General features: G+C 38.8%; 1 protein-coding gene across 1 annotated transcript in view; it reads left to right on the top strand.

The window, feature by feature from the left end:
• DLGAP2 (DLG associated protein 2) overlaps positions 1-18,520 on the top strand; it is a 121,594-nt gene that overhangs the window by 76,203 nt on the left and 26,871 nt on the right. The window contains exons 5-7 of the mRNA XM_018574949.1: positions 701-1,050; positions 13,329-13,408; positions 14,373-14,788. Coding sequence (XP_018430451.1) covers positions 701-1,050; positions 13,329-13,408; positions 14,373-14,788 — 846 coding nt within the window. The remainder of the gene's footprint in view (positions 1-700; positions 1,051-13,328; positions 13,409-14,372; positions 14,789-18,520) is intronic.

The raw sequence follows: 18,520 nt of genomic DNA, 5'->3' as shown, positions 1-18,520 counted from the left end.
AATTATGACAAATCACGGCTTGAATTATCTTGCTTTGCATGTAATGAGTCTATCTCATATATTAGTTTCACCTTTTAAGTTGCATTAGTGAAATAAATGAACTTTGCACGATATTCTAATTATTCGAGTTTCACCTGTATATTCTGTGAATTTAAAAATCATTTAAACCTGAATTATTTAGAGGGGGGACATACCCCCTCCATCCTCTGTTAGCCTTGTCTTAACTATTGGATTAGTCTTAACTATTGGATTAATGCAATCTGCCAGAATTCATAGATAGTCATGTTCTTTCTTGTAACAATGTTGAGCAAGCTTTGCAATAAGACAGTCATGTGTTAACACTGTAATAAGTGTTTTAGTAAAATTTAAATGTAAATAAATCATTAAAAAGAATAAAACTTTTAATAATTATGCAAACTTACAAAAATTCAGTGGAGCAATAACCTCTACAGTTCCTTTAGCTCTATCATTGAAGATAATAGGCTGCCATAAGTAAATTATTAGACCCCCTTTAATAAGTAAGTAGAAGGTTTATGTTACCATAATGAAAGAAAAAAGTAATGTTATTGGTAATTGTAAAGGTATTTCTTACTGTTGTTGGTCTTTTATTAATATTATGTCAAATAAATGATAGTTCAAAATAGTATTGGAATAACAAACTTACAATTGCTGCATATAAGAGTTATCTTCATTTTTTCAGCTATATCATATCCAAATTATAAGAAAACACCTCCGCCTGTACCCCCGCGCACAACCTCCAAACCGCTCATCTCAGTGACAGCACAAAGCAGCACAGAATCTACCCAGGATGCCTATCATGAACGGACTCAAAGGATGTCCCCATGGCCTCTAGATGGCCGGGGACTTTACAATTCCACAGACAGCCTGGATAGCAACAAGGCTATGAACCTCGCCTTGGAGTCAGCTGCAGCACAGCGTCATGCCTCAGAGAGTAAAAGCAGTTCTGTCCGGAGCACCAGTGACAAGGCTGTTCTAGTAAACAAGACAGATGACTTCCCTAAAAAGTGCCGTTCCTCAATTGGAATCCAGGTATAACATATTTTATATGTATAATATAACAAATGATATACTGTATAATATAAGAAATTATGGCAATGGTGTACTTTCTGAAAGCCATTTCAGCAAAATGATTGCTTTATTGTTAATCTTGATTCCTGAATAAGTCTAAAATTTCCATTGAATGATACCATGGTAACTTTTGTATGAATGTGTTTGATAATAATATGTGTTTAAGTACAAGCAGGTATAAAAGATCATTTTGAAACAAAATGACTAGCAAAAATAAAAAAGGCAGTCGAGTTAGATGAAAATTTTCTATGATTTCCACATTTTTCTGCTTACAGTGCAGTAATACAGGACCACTAAGAGTTGTCCTACATGCACTGAAAAGTACTGGGCATACTGGGTGAAAAGCGCATCTCCAGGTGTTATTAATGCAGATATCTATGCACAAACTGCCTTTCTAAATGTGCAGCACAATTTTAATTATCCATGACTTAGCATATACTACAGTTAAGCAGGTTATTTCAAGGTAGGTTTCCATTGTTTGCTGCAAAGTGGGACTTTAAATCAATAATAAAAATAAGAGCTATTAGTAGACTGTAACTATACCACATTACATTTGAAAATATTCAAACATTTCAATGAAGAGTCTCACAGCTCCTTACTTCAATATTCCCCTTTTCTCAAGGGATTGCCAACAGGGTGATAGATGGGCTTAATTTAATTGCACAAGGACTGCCACACATACACAATGAGGCTACATGCATTGTCAGCACCCCTAATAGTTTCAACCAGTTCACAAGCTATACAATTATTTAGGCTGATACAAAGAGGGCATTGTCTTGAAACTTAGATGCCACTATCTAGCTCAGACAACTTCATCATGCAGGTAAAATGGTGTTCTGGCCAGTACCACTACAATCTGCACATTATCTCCAGAACACTCTCTAAACTGACATGCACTCTATAAATAACCTGGTCCATGAAATGCCACACCACACAAATGTGAGTGCAATGTTATAAAGCAGTTTACACAAATAAAGTGCAACTAGGTTCTGATACATAGACCTATCTTACTCCAGGATTGAGGAATCCTGGAACTCCTTCCTGAGGTAAAGTTGGCTCAGTTCTATATGCAACTCTTTCTTACCCTCTTATAAAAGTTGCAGTCTCATCAAAGCAATAGATCATTGGCTGAAATAAGGCTGAATAGGTACAGCTCAATTATACAATATTTGCACGCAATTCATCTTTTCTTTTAGGACTTACTAAAAGCTTCTCACAGTAGTCCAGTCTATTGCTTGTTTGTCTGCTCTCAGAGTTAGATCTTTAAGTCTACACAGGTATTGCAAAATTGTATTCTTTTTTTGGACTGACATTTTCTAGCTGACTTGTTAGCTGTGCAAACACAGCTCTGCAGGCAAAGCTTATGCTAATCTACTGGATGGTTTATATATAGAGTTTTAACTTTTCAGATTGAAAAACACTACTTAAAGCAAACCTCCAGGCAAAAACCTAAATACAAACATGAAGTATGTATACACTATATTGCCAAAAGTATTGGGACACCCCTCCAAATCATTGGATTAAGGTGTTCCGTGCAATTTCCTTGCTACTAAATATTCCACGGTCAACTGTTAGCGGTATTATAGCAAAGTGAAAGAAACTGGGAACATCAGCAACTCAGCCACGAAGTGGTAGGCTAAGTAAAATGACACAGCTGGGTCAGCGCATGCTGAAGCACAAAGAAGTCACCAACTGTCTGCAGAGTCAATAGCTACAGACCTCCAAACTTCCTGTGGCCTTCAGATTGGCACAACAACAGTGCGTAGAGAGCTTCATGGAATGGGTTTCCGTGGCTGAGTAGCGGCATCCAAGCCTGACATCACCAAGTGCAATGCAAAGCGTCGGAGGCAGTGCTGTAAAGCACGCCCCACTGGACTCTAGAGAAGTGGAGACCTGTTCTCTGGAGTGACGAATCACGCTTCTCTGTCTTGCAATCTGAAGGATGTGTCTGGGTTTGGGGGTTGCCAGGAGAACGGCACTTGCCTGACTGCATTGTGCCAAGCGTAAAGTTTGGTGGAGGGGGTATTATATTTTTTAACTGTCCTATCCTACCTATTACTGCTGGATTAAAAAAAAAATCAGGTGTTGCAGCCAAAACTATTCAAAAAAGCCTTTTTTTTTAAGTTGAAAAAAATCAGACTGGGGTGCTGCTGCTGCTGTATTTAGGCCAAGCTAAATTTTAAAATCTACTGGACTATATGTACCATATATATTTCAGCTCCAAGTGAGCTCATTTTTAAAATTCATCATTGAATGGAAAACGTGACACATTTCTATTAGTTCTCTATTTATACTGTGTCATCGGTGCATTGTTTAGCACTTTAATGACAAAAATGACAAATAAGAATCAGTTCAAGCAGTGTATAGAGAGTAAAGTGTGCAGAAAAGCGGCATTTAAATTCCACAAATGTAGAGCGGAAACAAAGCCTAACAATTACCACTCATGCATTAAATTGAATCATTTAAAGGGCCAAATGAGTTAACTAGCACTTAAAAATAGATTACTTACATTCCTGTTTGCCAGTCAGGGTCCAGTGTGGTAAATACATGTAGATGGTGAGCTATTTTAGGGTGTACAGGTCAGTATACTCATTGTCACAGTACAATGACAGTTCGAAATAAAAGTTTTTACCAACCAACAAAACAGTAGTTGGGAAACAATTCCAATTACTTTATGGACATTTTTATTACATGGTTCTCAATAATCATAATCTTCATAAAGTGAAATATTATCATTGTTATCAGAGTATAACTGCTTTTGGTTGGCAAAGATATTCATAAAACCTTGCTAGAATCATCTGTGAAGTGAGCATAATATGTATTAGAATTTGCACATGAAAATAAAGGGATATGTCATATAAAATTAGATAGTATATTCTGCCTGTTTGATTAAATATGATTGCAGCCTCTCGGGAACAGCCAAATTGTAAGGACAACATTATGTCCCTCTTTCGGGAAAAAAAATATGGGAGTATTGCATAATATAAACCATTATACAACGGGATCATTTAGCATTGCAATGCACTGTCTGTGGGGAGTTCAATCACTATATACAGTGAAAAAGTGGATCAAATAACTATGTTTAAAGAACAGCTTGCTATCTGCTAAAAACTGAATAGTCAAGATTCAATATATGTATAAATCTATGAGGTTAATATATATGGCTTTATAAAGAAATGACAGACACTTGAACCTCCAAGGAAGGAAACCAGCACCCGAAAAAATATGTAAGCTACCACTATTGACTTATCCTTCTAAAATTGATAGCTGTCTGTCACAGTCGTACCGAAGGGCTGCTGTACGGGCTATTCACAATAGCTCGTACAGCAGCCAAAGGGGGCCGAGTGGCTTGACTGAGCTGAAGTGACAGCCGAAGCGGGGAGAATGGACTGCCGAAGGGCCGGCTGTTTGCCCCGCAAATGACAGCTGGGCAATGCCAGCCGTGATCTCACGGCTCGCTCTGCCTAGTTGAAATGACAGATCAGCATCCCCAAGTGACCTGGGGACACTGATCAGTCATTAAACAATAAGAACTGGGTGGAGCCGGCCATGATGTCACAGCTGCGTTCACTCAGTTGTTATTCTTTGCCCAGGACCTGCTAGAAGACTCTAGCAGGTGACGGCCAATAGGAAACAGTTGGGTGGAGCTAGCTGTCACTGCTAGCTCCACACAATTGTTTTTTTATGTATTTTTCTTTAAAAAAAATTTAAGTTTCCTATTTTTTTACATTTTGAGAATCATTTTGAAACTTTTTTTTCACATTCTTTACTCTTCTTTTCTATTCTGCTCGGTACCTCGGAAGTACTGAGCAGAATAGCTGAGCCGAATGCCGCTCGGCGGCATTCAGCTATTCACTCACTGCCTTTCAGCCCCTATGAGGATAGGAGCGGACGGCAGCGAGTGAGCTGCCAGAGCTTCGGCTCAGGTAATCCAGATGTTGGATCGGCTGAGTCAAAGTCCTTCTGCACTTCGGCTCACATCGGCTGAACGAAGGCAGCCGATGTACGGCTGATTTTTAGCCGATGTACGGCTGAAATCATCTGTATAAGCCAGAAGTGAATAGCTGAACAGCGTTCGGCTCACTTCACTTCAGCTGGGTTATTCACTTCGGCAGCTTTGTGAATAACCCCCTTAGTTTTTATATCGTTTTCATCAGTGAAAACATGCATATGACGACACATTTTAGTTGACTAAATTAACACTGGTCGGTCACAGTGACCTCAGACTTCAATACATTCTTAGTCATTAACCTTGAATTAAGCAGAGCATCTATTGTATGGTATGTGCTATATTATCTTTCAACATCTTCTGCAACAAAAGTAAAGGGTTTTCTTATATATATATATCTATATATATATATAGATATAGATATATAGATATAGATATATATATACTTTATTGTATATATTTTGATGTTCAGGTGAAAAGCAATAATTTCCCCAATATTTTCCCCAAGTGAGATTTTGGTGTAGTTCTCACTTTCTACACCTAAATGTGCCCCACCTATCCTTAGTTCCCTGATTTGAATACTTCTTAGGGTAAGTGTTTCCACTTTGTTATATCTAAGGGAGTGATTCAGACATGGTACCACTTGGGTACTCTCCCATGGACTTCGAACTCTATCTTTGGAGAGCCTGTTTTTGTTTGAGTTATCTTAAGATTTGGGTGGCAATCTCTGAGACACAGGGGTTGTATATAACTCCTGCTGTGTCATTTTACAGTTAAACCAACTTGTTGCTGCTAATGTATCCATTTTTGTGGGATAATATTCTATTCATATTTCAAATAGCCAGTCATTTAAAGACATTTAACAACATACCAAGCAATTCTAAGCAATTCTAATTATTACCTTCGGTAGTACACTTTTAACATGATTGTATATGGTATCCCCGAGAATAACATTACACAACAAATACGCAAAAACAGGAAAGGTAAAAAAAAGGGGGATAGTTTTTCCTGTTGCTCAATATATTTTTGCCACCAGGTTCAATACTGACCTTTCGCCAGTGCACCCCTCCCCAAACACAATCAGATTACTGACCTAATTAGTGACGCGACGCTCGGCGAGGTAAGTAAGAAGAAACCTGACCACTGGACCACGCTGACTCGAGTATAAGCCGAGGGGGGCACTTTTCAGCAAAAAAAATGGGCTGAAAAACTAGGCTTATACTCGAGTTTATACGGTACTTGGTGAGTAAAACACTTACACTTTTGTGGTGCTATAACAGCACCAAACTGTTGCGCTCAGTATTCCTCTCTCTTGTTGCCTCTGAGAGAAGGTGTAATTTCCAAAGCATTGGAAATAACAATTACCACAAATTAATGAATGACTACTACATGTGGGTGAGAACTGCATGTTTGACAAGAAAGCAACAATGAGAAGAGCATATCAACAGGTTTTCTACACTACTTGAGCAAGCTGAATCCAATTTAAAGCCTCAGTGAAATATCTGGCTTTAGATCAGGAACTACTAGCTCCAGATATTTCACTGAGGCTTTAAATTGGATCCAGCTTGCTCAAGTAATGTAGAAAACTTGGTAATCTGCTCTTCTCATTGTGGCTTTCTCTTCAAACATGCTGTTCTCATCCACATGTAGTAATCATGTAGTTGTAGAAAAGATATGGTGTGACTGGAATTTTGAATATCGCTCTGGAGAAGTTGCATCTTTCCCCAGGTAGGAATAAAGCACATTAGACCTTGTTCAATAATGGTCATAGCTATCTGGTGAGTTAACCCTCGCTGTTAGGGCACAGAGAGGCACCACACAAACCTTGTTCACATGAGTTTAAAAACCCGTCAGGTTTTTATTAACTATACATCTATTCTAAGGGTTATATCTATGAAGATATTCCTCCTTTGTAGAAAGCACATTTGTGACACCTTACAATGTACATTCACCCGGTCAAATAGCAATCGTTGACATTTGTCAACATCTGTTCTTCAAAGAGAAATAAAGTTAAATGTACTTTTCACTCTCTTTACTTTACAACTTGGTGAATGCCACATGCATCAGATACATTCAATGGAAACCTTAATTTTTCGATACCAGGATGAAGCGTTTCATCTGTATTTTAAAATACATTCTGCATTGTAGTAATCTCAACATGCTATCCCACTATTTTTGTGCTCAGCTGTTGCTTGACATGTGAGGCTCATCAGCAGGTCATGCATGGCTCAATATTTGGTCACAACTGATGATCTATTTGATTGTAATATGGGAAATGAGTGCATACACAACTCAAAGCCTTTTCAGTTATCTCATTTTAGGCTCAGTTGGCCCTGCTAACAAAGAGGAATTACACTTACCTGCAATATGTAAACTCGTTGCGGTTTAGTAATTTTCAGCAAATGGCATGTTGCAGCCAGACGCATTACACTTTATTGTCCACTTTTTTTTTAACACCTTCTCTCGGTTTCCAAAGCAGGTATCATTTGAAACACTATGGGCTCCATTTATATGGCCTTACAGTGCATTGTGATTAAATTTCTTTAGGAAATCCATTGGACACCACAGGCCAGGGGTGGACATACCGCCGGGGTAACTGGTGGTGCTGCACAAGGGCCAGAGGCTGGGGAGCCCAGAAAGATCTGGTCCCAGGCCCCCTACTGAAGGAGGCATGGTCTAGTCCGGTGCTCTATCAGATTAGCACCGGCGCTTTAAATATTTAAATAGATTTGGCTACCGTAAGGTCCCATGCTTGCTGGGGACCTCGCAGCAGCCTTATGGGGATCCAAGCGGCGCCTCTGCTGCCTGCACATCTCACAACCCTTCTGCCAGCCGAACATCTGCCCCTTCTGAGACCTTCTGCATCTGCCGCTGCTGAGACCCTTCACATGAGATATCAGGTCGCTACCACAGAGCAGAGCGGTAGCACATAGTATGTAAAAAATTAATATACTATTGTTTTGCATTGCTGTATAGTGTATTGCTGTGATTTGTAGTCATCTATAGCCGGTGCCATTCTGCATGGTTGTATAATGTATTGCTGGAATTTGTAGTCCTCTATACCTGATGGTATTATTCTGTATTGCTGTATAATGTATTGCTGGGATTTGTAGTCCTCTATAGCTGGGGGTATTCTGCATAGCTATATAATGTATTGCTGAGGGCCGAGAAAAAATCTTGCACCAGGGTCTTTTGTTCCTTAGGTCCGCCATTGCCACAAGCTCTACACCACACCCTGTATTTTATGAGTGGTAAGTAAAATGCAAGTGCAGTGTGGAGAAATATTTCGGTGTCCACCTAAGAGAGGACAGCAGTATCCACTCTCCATTTTAAATTGGGTTATATAAATGCAGAGACACAGCTGTAATACAACAAATACATTTCTAGGGTTTGATTCATATTTCTTACTATATTAAAATATTATATTCTATAGACCAGTGGTTCTCAACCTTTCTAGGGCCAGGACCCCTTGGTAACATTTGCCAAGTTGTGGTGACCCCCAACGGTAAAATTTAGGGTTGACATGGCTGCTGCAGTGACATCTGGCGGCGTGGCGGGAGAACTGACACTGCTGCGCTAGGAGAGGGCTGAGGAGGACTCTCACCTAGCACAGCAGAAATCACACAGCGACCCACAGGTTGAGAACCACTGCTATAGACTCACAAAATGAACCAACTTGTATCATGCCACACGACTAGGAAACCTGGGTAAAATACTTTTTCCAAGAACAGACAATAACCACCATTGCGCTAAATCAAAATCTGCATTGTGTGCGATTTATAAATGTTTTCTGCAGATTTTCCTAAAAATTACTGTGTTGCACATTTGCTACGGAAAACAATGACTACTGGCACATTCACCCTATTGTATATTTGGTGGTTGTTGGTGAATGTGTGTCAAATGCAGTAATACAAATGTGTGTGGACTTTCTGGAGTTTTTAAAATACATTAATAAGGTAATCAACCATTAACACACATTAATAATAATATTTTAAAAGTCTTCTTTTAAAGATTACCAGTTATGTCTACGCATTCACCATAATTATCTCCAGACTTTTGTCATAGCCTTTTCCTTTCTGCTAGCTTAAATATTCAGTATTCCTGTGTAAACAGCCATTTTAAATAATCCATTTAATCGCAACATTATCTTTTGCCTTACTTTTTTTTAGTGTAAGGAGCACCATTCCAATGATATATTACTATGATTTATATTCTAATAACTTTGCCCTCAGGTGTAGTACAATTTGCATAACTAAGTCTAGTATTTTTGAAAAATCAATATGCCCAGGTAAATGTTTATGAAAAAACTATTAAAGGATTACAAAAGCCTCCTGTATCCACTGAATAAAAAAAAGAAATTATGTTAAAACCATAATTTTAACTAGGATTCATCCCTAGAATAGTCTCTGAAGCCTAAGTAATTCATCTTAATAATTAAACTCCTTGAGGTTAAGTGAATGAAAGTCGCTGCAACATAAATAATGATTTTATTAGGTCAGATGCTCTCAAAAAACTCAAATGTATCACGTACACACCTCATTAATAATCGTTTGCTTGACACTTTGTGAAACACTGTTAGCTATTTGTTGAAATCTGTTTGCTGCACTGACCTGAAAATGACATACTTCTTCAGTAATCCAAACCTGCGCTAAAAAGGATCACAAAAAAAAGGATATTATATTTGCATCATAGTTTCAGGCTAATTTCTTCACTAGACCCTCAACATACAATCAGCTTAATAAATGCTTGAGATAAATATAATGATGTTGGTATTGCCTTTCAAAGAATTTGCTGGTGTTTATCAACTCCTGAAATGTACACAGCCCTCCCAGATAGCACAGCCAGGTTGGTGAACTAACCTTTACTGCAGTTAAAGCTGAACTCCGGGGTAAGCAAATATTGTCTAAAGATAAGAGGCATGTGTATTCTTACTTGAATCTTGGTGAATATTTCTTTGTATATGTGTTCCAGATCTGTGCAATCCATTGTAAAATTTTGCCTCTGAGCAGGAGCTTCATGTAATAAAGACCAGTCACTGCTGCTCTCTTTCTTCTTGCAGGGTGACTGGTATTGTAACCACCCCCTGTAGTTTTCTGCAGGCAGCCTGTAGTATGTGGGCATGCCCATAGTTCTGCTCTCAGCAGTTAATGTTATGCACTGATCAGTGATGATGTCACTGCTGAGCTTATTTGGTAATATTTGGGTTTTCAAAGGTAATTGGTACACACAAAGTGGATTTGTATCCTCTGTTATGATTGATAAATATATTTGAATTCAAGTTTTGGTACCTGAAGTTCAGCTTTAAGAAAAACAGCATGGACACCTAGCTGACCCCAACATGTGACTGGACACTGAAACAGCAGCAGCACACTGATGAGCTCCTCCCTCCGTTAACTCTGTTCTTCCCACCTATCAGCATGTTCCTCAAAAGCAAATATGCATGCAGCAGACGGCTTTTCAAAATCTGTAACTGGTTACTCATTCACAAAAAAAAATCTAGAATGTAAATAAACACACACACCTTAACATTTCTTTTATTACAAATCTCTAAATAATGTCTCCCACAATGCAGATCCAATGTCAATTGGTCATCCACCAATGTAGATCCATCTTCAGTCACAATAAACAGCACCCCGCCAACCCATGCAAGATGATCTTCACCCTACAGACTCTCATGGCAATCTTCACCCTACAGACTCTCACAGCGATCTTCACCCTACGGACTCCCACAGCAAGTGACCGATCCCCAGCACTTGCAAACAGTAGCATCTGGGAACCTGGCTGATATCATTGATCAAATATGGTATTGAGCATATTTGGTTAATCACATCATCCAGGATGCCTCCTAGCTTGTTTACAATTTGAAACAAGTCAGCAGAGCTTCCAGGTTAAATCTGTCCATTTAGTTTTTGCATTACAAATATGCAAAGTTCAGTGTGAAACCTACAGGGCTGCAAATGCGAACCTCATCCCTATTGGACAGCAAAGGCTATTTCCTGGCATAGCTCCTTGCAGGTAAAATTGGTTCAGTGATTTCTAAATGTAGATGCATGCAGTTGACACCAACTGTCTCAAGAGTTAGCTGCAGATCCCAAAACTGAAAGTTTAGGGTACTTTGGATTTTTTTTAGCGTCAAATGGTCAGCTCTTGGGCTGAATTTCCTGGAAAGGCCAATTAACAGTAATTTTGCAATCTACGCCACTTGTAGATTATTTTCCTTACAGAGGAATGATTGATCTCATGGAATTTGGTGATCTTTTTAAATGTCGTATGTATTGGCTCAGTGGCGGACCTAATAACCAAAGGGCCCTGGTGCAAGATTTTATCTTGGGCAATTTGCTATTGCAAATTGAAATAGCCAATAGGAATCTAGCAATGCATTCCTATGGGCACATTTTTTTTTCTATTCTGACACGGCTCGGTGTCAGAATAAAAAAAAAACAAAAAGCAGTGTTTCTCTCCATGGTGGCCGGGAGTGTCTGTGTGTCTGAACATATTGGCAGCCTGAGGGAAGGAGAACTCTGGACTGCAGGCAGAGACCAAGCAGCCGAGAAGGCAGCAAATGCACATGTTTTTACTAAATGTATTCTCTGTGCAGTTTTTTTTATCATATGTTCAGTTTAATTTGCCAAGGTTCAGATGCTTTAATGTGCCTGTAAACCCTAACAATTGACTTTTCCTATTTGCGTACACTATATACTGTATTCAGTTAAAAGGATTTTGTTTACCTGTTCAATAAATGCAAAACATTATTAGTTGATCCTACCAGAAATTTGGGGAGCTGATAACTGCCTGTGCTCTCTGCCTCTACTGACTGTTATCAGTTAGCATTGTTTCCTGCTATCTCTGTGGACTATGAAGCACCTCTGCCTAGGATATTAAAAAAAGGAGGGAGGTGGTCTATAGTCCTGTCTGTAACAAAGGGTTAAACTCCCTGATACATTTATTTATGTATACATTTATTTATTTAACAAGTTCATCTGCTTAACCGTTCAGATTTGTGGGTGTAGTGCAATGATTCAAACAACTTACAAGTAGTAGAATAATAAAAGAAATGTCCTTAGCTTGGGTATAGTATATAGATATTAGCGATGATAAACTAAATAAGTATAACCATTGAATTTCAAAGTATACACTGCTCAATCCCAAAAGTCGGACAACATTGACCCAACCAGTCACATCAATCAGGTGCAGGCTACAAACATATGTGCTGGCGTAACAAAATCCTGAATTTCGATTCACATAACTTTCTCTCAGTGCCGCTCCTCTGCTCAGTGGGCAGGGTTTCGATAGCTAGCCTGCTATTGGCTATTGCAATTTGAAATAACCAATAGAACTCTGGCTATTTCTCCCGTCTACTTAATTTCACTTGTCGGCTGCAGAAGTGAGCCAGCAGGTGAATGGGGCTGTTCAGGGGGTGGCGCAGGGTGCCGCAGGGGGTGGTTACAAGCTTACAATCTAAAAGGGAGGGGCAAGTGATACATGAGGAGGTAGCTGTGTGGGGAGGAAATGTTTGAGAAAGTGATAGTTCAGTGGTTAGGTTGAGGAGAAATAGGCTTCCCTGTAGAGATGAGTCTTCAGGGATCGCCTAAAGGCAGCCAGAGTACGAGATAGACAAGTTGGGGTAGGGAGTTCCAAAGGATGGGTGAAACTCTAGAGAAGTCCTGGAGGCATGGGAGGAGTTGATGAGGGAGCTAGATTTACAAGTTCCTTGTAAATCAACAACCACTAAAAAAATGTATTATTATTACACTGTCCTAGGGTGACAACACTGCTCCTTTATAGATACAGTATAGAGAGCGTGTGCGTTGTTGCCTAGGACAGGAAGTATGTTACTGGAGAGGACAAAATAGAGGGGAAAAGCCTGCAATAGATTATATATTTGTTCTTCAATTCAGATACACTTTAAGAAAGTGTTTTAGCTCTTATTATACAATGCAGGTAGAGTTCACTACTTATCACTGAGCTTTAAAGAGCAGCTTGAAAAAAAAGCAGCTGTTTCCTAGACTCAGTTTTTATGCAGCCAATTAGAAGGATAAGTGGCGCCACATTAGGAACATCTTACCTTATATTCTTGACTGACTGCTTCCTACTCTGCACTGTGTTAAGTCAACATATTGTCCCCATTTCAGCAGTTATAAAGTACCTGAACCTAAGCTCTCTCATTATTGCATATACAATACTTTTTGAGCTACACAGCTCCTGGATCCTTACACTTGCAAAATGCAAGTGTATAATACTTATGCTAAATGCATTTTACTAGTTATTCTTACCTTCTTTGTTAAATTAGGTGGAAGCAGCTGATTCTGATACAGAAAGCAAAGCAAGAGAATATCATTCTGTTGGGGTGCAAGTGGAAGATATAAAAAGGTAAAATCCACTAGAAATTGTGTTGCACGACTGAAGGCTAATTTATACCTTAATCTTTGGTTGTAGTTTATTTTGTTATATACCCCTGTCTTTTTATGTGACTGAATACTATTTTAGTTTTCTACAGGTTTATGCAATAAAAAAAAGAACAAAACTGTTGTACAGTTTGTAGCAACCCATAATAACCAATTAAAAATAATCTCTAAACTGATTTGACTTTTAACATTGTAAATTCTGACTTCTCCAGGCTACTGCATGCTACAAAGCATCATGATTGCTTGTTTCAGTATTCAATTGAGGAAACTTAATTCTATGGCTTTTCTAAGTATTTGAAGACTGTATAAACTATATTAACCACTTGATGACCGAGGTGTTTATACCCCCTTCCTGTCCAGGCCACTTTTCAGTATTTATCACTGCGGTACTTTGACTGACATTTATTCCGTCATGCAACGCTGTACTGAAATTAATGTTATACCATTTTTTTGGGAACACATCGAGTTTTCCTTTAGTGGTATTTAATCACCACTGTGGTTTTTATTTTTTACTATATAAAGAAAAAAGTACTGAAAATGTTGAAAAAAACCCTGTTTTTCCTACTTTGTTATAAACTACACGACTAAAGTCCCATCTGCAGAGTGCAGATATGTACCCTTTGAAGGAAGGAAGTCCGCCTGAAACATTGTTGTCCTGGGACATTTGCAACTCAATAAATATGATGTATATCCCCTTGTAACCCCCTTAAATTGTAGTAGCTCAGGAAGTAGTGCTGGTGTTCTGAAATTAAGCTATTCCTGGCAGGCTATATTTGATATTCTAAGTCACTTAGCTCAGAGCAGACTTTAGAATGGGTGGAGGGGAAGTGTTGACATGGGTCAGGGATGCAGCAAGGCACCACATTTAGATGCCATTGTGAACAAGGAATCAAGTTTCTAGTGATCTTTCTTTGCTTTTATCTGTTTAGGCAAGGACGTTTCAAGAGGTCAAACAGTGTGACAGCAGCTGTACAAGCAGACCTTGAATTAGAGGGCTTCCCAGGTCACATCACCATGGAGGATAAAGGTCTCCAGTTTGGATCTTCGTTTCAAAGACATTCTGAACCTAGCACCCCAACTCAGTATGGTGCAGTAAGAACAGTACGGACTCAGGGACTGTTTAGTTACAGAGAGGATTATAGGACCCCAGTGGACACATCAAATTTGCCACCACCAGACCCATGGCTGGAGCCTGCTCATGAACCGGTGGATTCAGGCCGGATATCTCCTAGTCGACAAGATGGCACATGGTTTATGAAGTTGCTCCATGCAGAAACCAAAAGAATGGAAGAATGGTGTAAGGACATGGAGAGGGAAGCAGAGGAGAATGACCTTTCTGAAGAAAGTAAGAAACTACTATTTTTATATACACACACACGTTACTGTAGTAGTAGTAGTAGTTTTTATTGTTTCATTTGCATCACACATGAGTTAGGATTTAGTAAAATATAATATAGAAAACCCTTGTAAGATATCTATCTGCACTGAAAATGTTTAATTAATTTGGATTTTATGATAATGGTTTACTATTTGTATATCTGGCTTTGTGAAATTTACATTTCCAACCTATTATAAAAAACAGTCTTACAATGTTTCTCTTTTTTTTCACCTGTCAATCAACACATTTTAAAATCCTTCCAATGCAAGCAATTATATATTGTAAACTGTTCTACACACCTTCTGTACAATACAAGCATAACATATCTAAGTTGATTTAATATATTTATAGCAACAACGTGTTATTCAGCATTTTGCTATACTATTTAATATATAATTTACATTGCTTCTGGGAGGGACGCTACTAGTTAATATTGCATTCACATCAGACCCTGCCTCTAATATCCCATTCACATCAGACCCTGCCTCTAGGGAGACACTACAATCACATATCCCTTTCATAACAGATTCTCCTACTGGCGATGACTGTCATTTAATATCCCATTTACCTCATATCCCGTTCCTCAGAGAAACCACTATTTAACATGCCTGCACACTCATACACACCCACTAGCACCAATTTGGACACGTGCCCTGTGTTTGCAGAACAAGCATTGCAAAGCCCAAGGAAAACTTTAACCTAAAGACCAGAACATACAAATTTAGACAGCATCCCTGGTGGGATTGGAACCCAGGACCCATTGTTAGTCATATAGAGTGTTAGGGCGCCAGAGTATAATATCCATGGCATGGTTTGAACATGGAATGTCCTGCCATAATACATCTCTAGAGATTGTGCAAATTCTACAAAATGTCTAGCTTATATGCAACAGTGTTCATAATCCTAGATCTAGTATCCCTGTTAAAAATAATTTCTAACTTATGGCAGATACTACAACGTCCTGGCCAGAGAAAAACTTACTATTGTCTTTCAATGCAGTGTTATTAGAAATGAATAGATTTAATTTGAGTGTGACATTGGGAAAACCATAGGTTAAAGAGTACCTGACATTTTCTGCTCTAATGCAATAAACATTACATATTCCTGGCATGAGTAAGATAAATGAAATTCCAAACTGTAAACAAAGAATTAAGTTCTAATACATCTGTCAATGTAAATTATGAAAATAGTTTATTTTGATTAAGAATATATATGGCCTACAATATAATGTGCATCCAATACACAATTGTAAGCATTTATCCTCAATACAAATTTTAAACTCTTAGTTGACCAGAAGAGCACACCAATGCCTGTTTGATGAAGAAAAAGAAATGGAATCCAGGCTCTAATGGATGGGATGACTTTAATTCTTACTGAAAATCTATTATGGCCCAACCTGAACTCCTATCTCTTATGATACATTAACATTTCCAATGACCTTCCATGGAAATCTCTACATATGCCCAGTATACTGTACATGTCATCACACTAATAGAGCACTGGTATGATATGAATAAAAGCCTACTCAAACTACATCTAGATAACCAGCTTGACCAAACTGTAGGGTAAGCGTTCTGAATCAGTGAGGGTTATTCACTATTGAGCTGAAGGATCTAGCCCTAGCTTTGGCTGATCCTTCAGCTTGCTTCGGCTGCCAGAGCCCTTCTGTTCATTTAAATCGAAGGGCTACTGTACAATAGCCCTACAGCAGCTGAAAGCAACCAAGTGGCTCAGGTAGATAAAGAAGATGTACAGGAATTTGAAAAGTTAACCCTTGTAGTGGGGGTACCCCCACGCTGCAAGGGTTAACTGCTTGTTTTTCTTTAGGGGTGATTATAAAGAAGATATACTTATCGATCCTGCGGCAGTGAACGCTCACCTCTTTCTCCCTTTGATCCAGCTGTGGTATCTCCCTCGACGTCTTCATGTTTAATACACTGTATTAGACGTGATGACAGATCCTTAGACCACCGAAGCCCAGGGGAGAAGAGGCTGCAGGGACCAGTCTAGCAGGACCAAGGATTATTTTCGCTCCCTAGACAAAATGAGCATTTAATCCTTGCAGTGTGGGGGTAGACCCACTGCAAGTTTTAAGTTTTCAAATACCTGGGGTCTTCTGTAAGCACTACAGTTGAGAAACACTATTCTAACGGAATGACAGCCCTTTACAACTAATTCCTTCAAGAACAGTAGCTGATTTAACAAGACGTGTTTGTGCGTATATCAAGATTACAGGATTAAAATTTAGTGGTGTATGTAGGTATAGTATATATTCTATTCAGCCAGTATAATATCACTATTTGCTTCATTGAAACATTTTACCCTGCTGATAGTTGATTACCATTGAATGTGTGTATACAAACGATGGTGGCATAATAGCATGATATTAGAATTCTGAAGAAATCTAAAAGCACACTATGGAAGTGTTCAGATCAGTAATTGTGCTATGTTATAATAAACAGTCCTGAGCTAATCCCTTAGTGAGAATTGATACTTGAATACTTTCTATCTAGATTTGTGTTAAAGCTTTAGATTTCTTGCTAGATCCATGTAATTACTGTGTTCAATTATATGTAGTATGTAGTCTTTTAGTAAGTCCTGGCATAGAAGCCTTAGCATTATCATATGCAGAAAAGACAAAAATTCCGACTTGATAGATAATGTTTGACGGAAGAAATTCCACCTACACACTGACAACATTTATTACATATGATATGCGATAGAGCTTATCACTGAGATTCTGTTGCACAGAAATATAAACCTGGTATATAAAAAGAGCATCAGCAGAAAATGTAAATCTGCTTACTATGGGAGCTCATACACTGCGATACTGATATCTAAGCTAATCAATGTATGTAAGGCATAAAAAGGACCACAATGTGGACAGAATAATTAGCAGGTATGTTGGCAAACTGGGTTCAATGAAGACTGATATTGTCAGTAGGAGTGCAAAATGTGCCCATGTCAGTGGAAGTGATAAATGCCTCTGCGTTAGTAGGAGTAATAAATACCCCTGCATCAGTGGTGAGTGGGGAAATGGTGCCCCTTTGTCAGAGTAAGGAATGGTCCCCCTTTGCCATTGGGAGGAATGGTGTCCTTGTGTCAGTGGGATAAATGATTCCCCTCTGTAAGAAGGATGGATGCTACACATGTGTAAGTGGTCATTGGGAGTGCCCCACCATTGATGTTCAATGAGACTTATCTTGCAGACTCCATGTCCCACGTCAGTGATGTCACAGCCAGGACTATAAAGGCACCATCAGGAAGGAGATCACTCCACCCGATTGTACCTTTTAAATTATCGGGTGCTGGTATTCACTGCCACTTTGAATACAGCGGCTCCCCCACCACAGCTTGCAATGAGAAAGTTCTTCATGCAGGGCCCTCTCATTGCAGGGGCCAGCCTAGGGCATTAAGTGGGCTGCAACTGGCCTATGGACTGCAATTTATGGACTGCTGATCTATATAGTCAACCAATCAAAAGCCTGCAGAAAGAGTATGTGTATAGTAAACCTCAAAAACCCTTTTGCCTTTTGGGGATCTTTCCGGTACCAAAGATACAAGAATATATAAATGTAAAAATGTAGTTATTTTTATTCAAAACACAAACCCATCTGTTTTAAGTATATATTTCCATGTTCAAAAATGACATCCTGGTTGTAACCTAAAAATCCAACTGTTACAGTGTATAAATACCTT

This window comes from Nanorana parkeri, unplaced genomic scaffold, assembly GCF_000935625.1.
Source record: "Nanorana parkeri isolate BGI_ZX_2015 unplaced genomic scaffold, ASM93562v1 scaffold51, whole genome shotgun sequence".
NCBI classification, from domain to species: Eukaryota; Metazoa; Chordata; class Amphibia; order Anura; family Dicroglossidae; genus Nanorana; species Nanorana parkeri.
The sequence above is the reverse complement of the archived record's forward strand: the minus strand, read 5'-3'. Positions and strand labels throughout refer to the sequence as shown.